Below are 9,195 nucleotides of genomic sequence, written 5' to 3'. Positions count from 1 at the left end.
TTTGCTGATATCAAGACTTGAGTGTTTTTAAAACATCACATAGTTTAAGTGTTGGATAATTTTATACTCGTATCTATTATCTAATATAAATTTTTTATGACTAAAAATTTTACTAAAAATATTTTAATTTTTATAATTTTAATATATAAATAATAATATCATTTAGATAATTTAGAGAAAATAATTATAAAAATAATATATAATTTAGTATAATTAATTATTTAATATATTTACTAAACTAAATTAACTATCAATTATTGAGTTTGGTTTTTCAATTGAGATTTTTATACTGAGAAATGTTAGTCTATATGCATCACCGACACTGTTGGCTTTTATAATTTGAGTGTTTTCTTAGGTATATTTTCGAATTTGTTTTTTGGGTTTTTTTTTTGGTGTATTTTTAATATGGTTTTGATATATTTTGATGTATAATTATTATTATTATTTTGTATTTTTTTGATGTTATTTGATGTTTTTATGTATGTTTTAGTATTATTTTTTAGGTATTTTTGTAAATATATTTTTCAGATCATTTAAAAAAAACTGATTATTTACTTAATATAATATTTCATTTTATTATTATTATTTATTTATGTTATATTATGTTATGTATAAAATTAATTAGTATAAAAAAATAAACTTAAAAATTTAAAAATATTTTTTTTTCACTTTTATAAAAATAACTATATGTTATCTGCATTGTTTATAATAAAAATTATATTTATAAAAGTAACTTTTAGGATTTAAAATTTAGAGTCTAGAATTAAAATTTATAGTATAGAGAATTGATTTAGCTAAGTCATTCAAGAACCACATGTATAGTGAAAAAATTCAAAGAAAATTCGGATTGAAATAGTAATATTTAATTTTGAATATGAAATCCATGGGAAGTGCATGGATTCCCTAATAGGTGGAAGAACTCAAAAACAAATTTAATACAAAAACAGCAAGTTGTCTTCAAACACCGACCAAAATAACCAATCTAACGATGTTAATTCACTTTCTTTATAATTTTTCTGAAAGCATTAGGGCACATTTCCTGAGATATACCATGTGAAAAACTGAAGCTATTCATTCTAAGTATATGCATATATATGTGTATAATTTTTAAGTATTTAAATTGGTCGGCCAATCTAATTAAATTAATTATCTGTTTATTCACTCAAATATAATTTCTAAACCTATATTGTTTTCCTTGTTTGTTTCTTTATTCTGTATGTAAGGGGCTTACAAATTTTGATAATTCTACTTGGATTTAATAATCGTATGTTATTTTCTCATATATTTATTACAAAATATAAAAGAAAACAAAGACTAAATCTTAATATTTCTATATCTTTTTGCACAATTGTATAAAATGTCATAGGATGTTAGAAAAATAGTGTTTTATACAGACTAATGTGAATTAAAGGTGAATTAAATCCAATCCAATCCAATATAGAAAAGAAAAATCTGAGACAGTTTTAAAAGAGAAAATCAATGATATGAAAGGTGCAAAATGTTGTTGATGGATCTTTAATTTCCAGGCAAATCCAGCAGGATAGTTCTTGATGAATGTGAACATTACGTGGATTCAACTTTGAATAATATTAACAAGAATTTTGTAGTTGATCTATGTACATACTTTCAAATACTCTTTATCTTAGTCCGTGCATGTATTTTAATATATAATAAACATATAGTATTATTTGTTAATGAAGCTGTACAAGAACTTGCAGGAGAATCCTTCAGATTGCTATAGTTTCATTTTGTATAGAAATACTTTTTTCTGGCAACAACTGTTAAAAGTCTGATTCAGATGTCTTATTATTGTATTAATTTGTCTATTATGGACATCTTATACTATATGCTAAAATTAATTGGAATTAAGCTTGTTTAGAAATTTGTCTATTATGGACATCTTATACTATATGCTAAAATTAATTGGAATTAAGCTTGTTTAGAAATTAAGCTTGTTTAGAAATTTGAGCGACAGCTTATCATGTTATACTGAAAAAGCAATTTTTTGAAGATTGATAATGAGCCCATTCTACAGCGCTTTCAAGCTATGCAGACCCGGAGAATGCAGTTGCCTCGTATTTAAGTAATTTTTATTGTTTGTTTCTTATTACATATTTTTATGCAAATGAATTTATTTACTACGTGTTATTTAGCCCTGGCTGAAATGAATTCCTGGATCCGCCATTGGGCCTAGCTTATTGTTCGTTGAGGCAGATATGCGTTCGGCCCCCAGGCTCGGCCTATATGGACTGAGTTTAGATATTTAATATACATAACCGATCGCTTAATTCTTGTTAAGTGCTTCCCGATGGAAAGCACTCAACAATAACCGCTTATTGAGCAGTGAGGGCTGATGACGGACGGGGGGTAGGCCGGAGATGGCCTTGGCCCTCCCTCATTTTTCAGCTTTGGATAGTTGTTTTTCATATTTGAGAAATTTATCTTTAGTTTGGAAAAATTTATTAATGATTTGCGTGCCGTATGAGAACTTGAAAAATTGAATCAATAATTTGAAATGGGTGGAGTTTGAATAAAAGTATTAAAATAGAGTTTTAAGAACATCAATTCTTTTTTTATGATTAAAAATTAAATTGAAGACTATAAGAAGTGGCAAAAAACCAATTTCAAGAGTTTATGCACATGAAGTGACACATACAACGTGGCGCACTAGAAGTTACAACTGAAGAAAAACGTGAATACACACGAATTAATGAAAAAGAACACAATTCGGATTCCTATAAGTCTAAATCCGAATAAAGAAAGCTAGGAACATTATACTTGATATATATAAAACCCCGCATAATTAAAACATTGAAACACTAAATCTTCAAGAATATCAATTCTTAATGTCAATATGATGGAGTTTAAGCGTATAAATAAATTTATATTTTCTAAAGAAGTATATATCGGTAAGAGAATAAAAATTAATATGAGCGAATAAAATATGATTACATCACTATAAAACTAAATTCTTGTGAATTTTCTCAATGTGTTTGCATAAATTGTTTGAAATGGTATTATAACTTATAAGATTTGGATTAGAGAGTAGTGTCTTGATGTGCAATCGTAAAAAAGAAACCACTCCAAGCAAAAGTGGGTTTTTTGAATAGAATGGGCTATTTATATAGTCCATATGGCATGGGCTTTTCTCCTTTAAGGCTCAAGAAATTAATGGCAAGCCCGTCCAGAACACAAGAACAAGACTAGAGCCAATCAACAATCATGCAAACTCACAAAGAGACAAGTAGCATTCATTCATTCATTCATAAATATACCTATTTATTAACAAAAAATATTTAAATTCTGATTCGTTTACTTTATTTATATGAAAATTATATAATATTTTATAAAATTAATTAAAACTAACTTATGTCAATCTATATTTTTCTAAAATTCATGTGAATCTATATAAACTTTCCGAAATAAAGTGGAATTATGTGAAGCCATATAAACCTTGTGTAAAAATATATAAAATTGAACTGACATTAACTATTACAAATCTAAACGAAATTTTTTAAAACAAATTGAAATCATATGAAATTTTATGAAATTAATTAAACTTAATTTATTTGAATACCGAAACCTTTTCAAAAGCAAATCTTTATGAAACAAATTAAAATTGGTTTTTTTAATAAAAATATAAAAATTTGAATAAAATTATAATAATTTGTAAAATTTAAATTTATTTTATTATCAAATTTTCTTAATTTACAGTGGAATTGATTTTAAGGAAATTACCTTTTGTATTTTATTTTTTGAAACTTTTACAAAAATATTTTTTTTATTTCTAGTTTACCAATTATCAATAATCTACTAATAAAGACCAAAACGAGATATATTTATATTTTTTGTTTTTTTGAAAAATAAGGTGTTTTTAAAAAATTTAATTGATTGTAACTGGTTATTTTAGTTTGGTTCTTAAAAAAAAAACTAGTAATAATTTGCATAACTCATAAAGATAGAACATTCAAATTTCCCACTGTCCATTCTCTTCATCAGAACTCCATCAACATCACATACAAAAGTGCTCATACTATTTATTAGTTACCCTCCTATCAAATTTCCCTAATTTTACCGCTGTAACTAACTACTATACACTGTAGCAATCATGGTGAATGAGAGATATTCAGATAAGAACAACTCCACGGTAGTAATCATAGAGCTCCAACCCCAAGAAAGTCAAAAAAGGACACATTGATTTTCTCACTCTGATTGTCATCACCTGAGAGAGAGGGATTGATCTTGTTGGTGCCTACTGACTCACTTCCTGACACTTCCGAGTTTGAATCTGACTCGGTATTTTGCTCCAATCGTCTACACCCGCTCTCATTTAACACTTCTGATCCAGTACCGTACAATTTCTCTAAACTTACCTTATCTTTTTCACCTGCATTGATAAACCTCCAACAAAATGTTTAATTAGTAGGCAGTGGTAAAAATAAGAGTGTGCATTCAATTCCAATCTACCCAAATTTGACTGAAGTTTTACTTTTATTTAAAAAAAAAGTTAAATTTAGTTTTTCTAATCAAATTGAACTACCTAGTCTGGTTCATTTATTCGATTGATTAAATTATTTTGACTTGTACTGAACAACCTAGTATTTAAAACCATAACCGTACCGAACTCAGAAATCGAATTAGGCTAATCTTTTTGATTAAATTTGATTTGTGCATTCCTGGAGCCCTTAAATTAAGTTAATTGTTTTCTCTTTATTATTTAAAAAATATGTTTTTTAAATAACCTAACCGACATTAGTAATTATTCAAATAAACGTCCATTTTAACTATTAAACTTGCATAAGAGATCAAATAAGGTTAAACTCGTAATATTAGATAAAAAAAATACTGTTAAAAGAGACATTTTAGCTCGTTTTGGCAGAAAAATTATCAAAACATGATAGATATATAAATGGAGTTGAGGCAATAGAAACTTTAAAAGTGTGATGCACAGCTGATACTGAAAGGGTAAAACGAGTCAAAATGTTCATTTAACGGTTATTTGTATTTATATTAAGAATTTAACCTATTTGATATGTTATATCAAATTCAAGGGGCAAAACAAACTTTTTTCGACAACTATTCTGAAAATAAACCTACTTGAACAAAAATTAACCATACCCATAATTTGTTGATGCATTTCTTGGGGAGGACTGAACCGGCTGAAAAACCTAGGCGGTGGTTTTGCCGAAGAGGGAGTGAGAGATAGATCAGTGCAAGTCGAAGCACCAGATTCATCAACAGTACTGGATTCACTACAAGCATTCTTATTATTGTTGGGCAAATTAAGAATATGATTGGTTGGCTTTCTTCTCCTGTAAATGCTGGATTGTTCTCTGTGTTTTCTTGCCATGATCACATGCCAATGATTCTTCACTGCATTATCTGTTCTCCCCGGAAATAATCTGGCAATCATTGCCCATTTGTTACCGTATAATCTATGAGCTCCTAATAATCTTTCTTCTTCTTCTTCACTGAATGCCCTCCTGTTTATTCTTGGATCCAGCTGATTAAACCACCTTAATCTGCAGCTTTTTCCTGTCAAGATTTTCAATAAAAATGACTAAAAATGTAAGCAGCGCGGATACTTCATTCAATCATTGTTTACCGTTTTGAGAACGTGTTAAAACCTTAGCGTTCCGGACGCGAAACTTCGTTTTTAACATAAAAAAACTTTTAAATGATATTGTTTCGTCGTGTCTGTATTCAAGTATCTGATTTTTCTGTATCTGTGTCCTTGCTACGTAGGTTATAATGATGAAAACTAGTTTATTTAGCTTGTTACCTGATCTGCCATGAAGATTCTCAGCAATCAGATTCCAGTTTTGAGGACCATATTGAGCCACAAGCTCTTTGAGTTTAGCATCTTCAGCTGGTCTCCAATGGCCTCTGGCACAAAGCTTTATGTGGCCATTTTTAGCAGGAACAGAGGGTTTGGGTTTAAGGTTTTGATCTTCTTCATCTTCATCTTCATCTAAACTCAAAGATAAATAATTATCCTTGTTTTGAAGGGTAAAAAAGTCATCATTTTCAGCATTTGGAGTCTTACTGTAATTTTCTGGTGTTACTGTCTGAACAAAAATAGTAGTTGGTTTTGCATTAAGGTCCATTGAATGATAATGACTCAAAATCTGAAACCCCATTTCTTGATTTTGGGGTTCAATTGGACACAAAAAGCTCACATTTTGAAACCCATTAAAATTCTCATTCCTTAGTTGATGTTGTACAAGACTCATCTTTTTTCTTCTTTTTGTGAATGGGCCAAAAAGGATTAAAAGACAAGAAAACTTGAAAATTCAAATTACAATAATGCCTCAAACAGAGTACTCAAAAATAAGAACAAATTTCAAATCTTTTTATGGTGAAATAAGTGGGTTTCTTCTGATTTGCATGTTAGTAAAAGCTTTTTTTTTCATTAAAGAAACAGAATGTAGTTTAAAGATTCAAAATTTAAGAGTTAGAAAGCTCAAAACTTTATTTTTCTTTCAAGAAATGAACAGAATGGGAGTCTAGAGAGAGAAAGTGGGGAGAAAGTAGAGAGAGAAGTGGGTAGTGGAATGGAGATTGATTGAGGGTAATGTAAATGTGAGAAAGAAAATGAAAAATATATAAAGAAAATGGATGAGAGTAGAGAAGCACTCGTGTGGGTGGGTGGGTTTGAGGCATTGGTATTGGTGTTTGCTTTTGGTCTTTCTTGGGGTTTGGATCAAAACCAGAATCTGTTTGTCTGCTTCTCTTTTTCTTTTCTTTTTTTGTTTTCCCTTTTTCTTTTCAAACTTAAACGGAAAATCTATAAACCACATGCCTTTACCTCTCTCAAAATACTCATTTCCCTTGCTCTAAGGAAAAAGGGTAAATAGGTCCTTTTTAAATTTTAGATTTCACTTTTGCCTCTAATATTTTAAAATCAGCAAACTCCAACATTTCTCTTTAAAAGTGTTAACAAAATGCTCAGTTGTTGATCTCTTGCCTATGCGTAAAATAAATCTACATGACTCTCCTAATTAAAAAGGGCAAATATCAAAATACGCCCTTATAATATATAGCGAAAAACTAATGAGTTCTTATTGATTCTTCAATCTCATTTATTCACTTAACATTTTAAGATTAAGCTACTCAAACTCCTCCCTATAACACCATTAATAAACTCAAATGTGTTCGTTCTGTAATTCCTTATACGGAATGACAAACTTTTGGTGGTTAATTGTGAATGAAAAATTTAAATTTTTTTTAGCGAAATTAAGAATTTAAAGAGAGTTTAAGAGATTAGAAGATTGACACAAGGGTTTAGAATAGGTCGGATCACAAATCGATCTTACTCCAATACTCAATCGAAGATTGAGATTTAGAATCCACTAATCAAGATTCACAAAGTGTTTTCAAACCTAACTCTAAACTTAGGGGCCGTTTGGTTCAAGGTTGTGAATCGGAATCGGAATGAGAATCGGAATGAGAAGGAATGAGAATGGGAATGATTGTTTTCATTTTTTGTTTGGTTCAAAATTAGTGTAGGAATGGGAATGGATAAAGTTTAATAAAAAAATTATTTATTATTTATTAAAAATATTTTTTTATTTTTTAAAATATTTTTTTATATAAAAAAAATTATTTAAAAAAAATTAAAAAAATTAAAAAAATTATTTTTAAAAATTAAAAAAATATTTTTGAAAAAATTAAAAAAAATTATTTTAAAAAAATTAAAAAAATTATTTTTAAAAAATTAAAAATTATATATTTTAAAAAAAATTAAAAATTATTTTTTTTAAATAAAAAAATTTAAAAAAAGTTTTTTTTATTGTTTTAAGTAAATTTTTTAAAATAAATAATTAAAAATAGTTTCTTTAATAATTATATATTTATTATTAAAATATTTTGTAAAATTTTGATTCTCATTCCCAAAAGTCCATTCTCATGGGGTAAGGGAGGAATGGGTATTCCCATTAAGGGGGTAATCACATTCCCATTCCCTAGTACAATTTGACGAAACAAACACAAATAATGAGAATCATTTCTATACCCATTCCCATTTCCCCCTTTTTATGGCGAACCAAACGGCCTCTTAATGCTTTATAGCTAAATACCAACTAATGAGATTTTTCAAAGTTAATCTCTAACTCGCAGGGGTTGATTTTTTTCAAAGTTAAACTCTACCTTGCAATGATTACAAGCTTACTCCAAAATTAAAACAAACAAAAGTAATGTTACATTTTACATTATATATAAAAACATCAGTTTAAATTTATTTTTATTTATTAAAATTGTGTTATAAATTATATTCAGAGTACTTTATTGTGAAATTTTGTAAATTAAATTAAAATGAACATATAGTAAACTAATGTTCCTTTTATTATGGAATATATGTATATATATATATATATAGAATAAAATTATTATTACAATATTTAAAGATACGGATTTTCATTTTTTTTATATTCGTGGGTGTACCTTTGATATTTTAAACTCTACTTTTATTTAAAATTTCAATACTAATTAAAAACAAATAAGAGCAAAATTTTGGATTTGAGTAGTTAATTAATATGTAGATCTTTTTTTGGATGGTGAATATGTTAGATTTTCTTATTTTTAGGAGTAAAAGGGAAGGACAGTATATCTCTTAAATTATGAAAGTGGCACATGCAAAGTGATCCTAACCTACAATTTGAGTAAATATTTAATGATGCTTCCCACCCTTATGGCCATTAAAATTTAGATATATGTAGTATTTTATTTTTCAAAACAAAATACTAAAGTTTAATGCATTAGCTTTAGACTTGTCATAAAGACCAACTTCTTGACTGAGTTTCAACAATGAAGTAATTTTATAATTTATCAAACTTTTTTTTGTTTTATATTAATCATCGTTTTGGAAAAGAAATTTATTCAAAAATATATTTGTTATTTACAAAACTAAGAAAATATTTAATATTTTATCAAAATTAATCTACTTATTTCAAGTAATAATAAATATTTTATATATTTTAAATTACATTTTATAAAATAATACTATATTTATTCTTGATTAATTTGTCAAAACTAATATAATTTTTATAAATGGAGTATAAATTAAACATAATCATCTAAAATTTTAACTAGAGACTCACTCCCAATGCACTACTCTCTTTACCAATTTTTGATTGATTTTTAACTTTACTTTATTTGTATGCTTTATTATGATAATGTTGTCCTAGCTAAACTTGT

The 9,195-nt window shown here is 27.2% G+C and overlaps 1 protein-coding gene across 1 annotated transcript; it reads right to left on the bottom strand.

Moving 5' to 3' along the window:
- Positions 1-3,959: 3,959 nt before the first annotated feature.
- Positions 3,960-6,696, bottom strand: LOC126665510 (transcription factor MYB54-like). Its single transcript, XM_050358333.2, has 3 exons — positions 5,783-6,696; positions 5,119-5,535; positions 3,960-4,387 (listed from the first exon to the last, which is right to left on the bottom strand). Exons 1-3 carry the CDS (start codon positions 6,231-6,233, stop codon positions 4,155-4,157), a joined length of 1,101 nt encoding a protein of 366 aa, XP_050214290.1. The 5' UTR covers positions 6,234-6,696; the 3' UTR covers positions 3,960-4,154.
- Between the last annotated feature and the right edge of the window lie 2,499 nt (positions 6,697-9,195).

This window comes from Mercurialis annua, linkage group LG1-X (assembly GCF_937616625.2).
Source record: "Mercurialis annua linkage group LG1-X, ddMerAnnu1.2, whole genome shotgun sequence".
NCBI classification, from domain to species: Eukaryota; Viridiplantae; Streptophyta; class Magnoliopsida; order Malpighiales; family Euphorbiaceae; genus Mercurialis; species Mercurialis annua.
The sequence above is the reverse complement of the archived record's forward strand: the minus strand, read 5'-3'. Positions and strand labels throughout refer to the sequence as shown.

Excerpts from the sequence above, each read along its gene's own strand:
- LOC126665510 (XM_050358333.2), bottom strand. The coding sequence starts at position 6,233 with ATGAGTCTTGTACAACATCAACTAAGGAATGAGAATTTTAATGGGTTT. Across the intron at positions 5,536-5,782 it reads GAATCTTCATGGCAGATCAG|GAAAAAGCTGCAGATTAAGG; the intron begins GTAACAAGCTAA and ends AAATCTTGACAG. Across the intron at positions 4,388-5,118 it reads AATGCATCAACAAATTATGG|GTGAAAAAGATAAGGTAAGT; the intron begins GTATGGTTAATT and ends TTATCAATGCAG.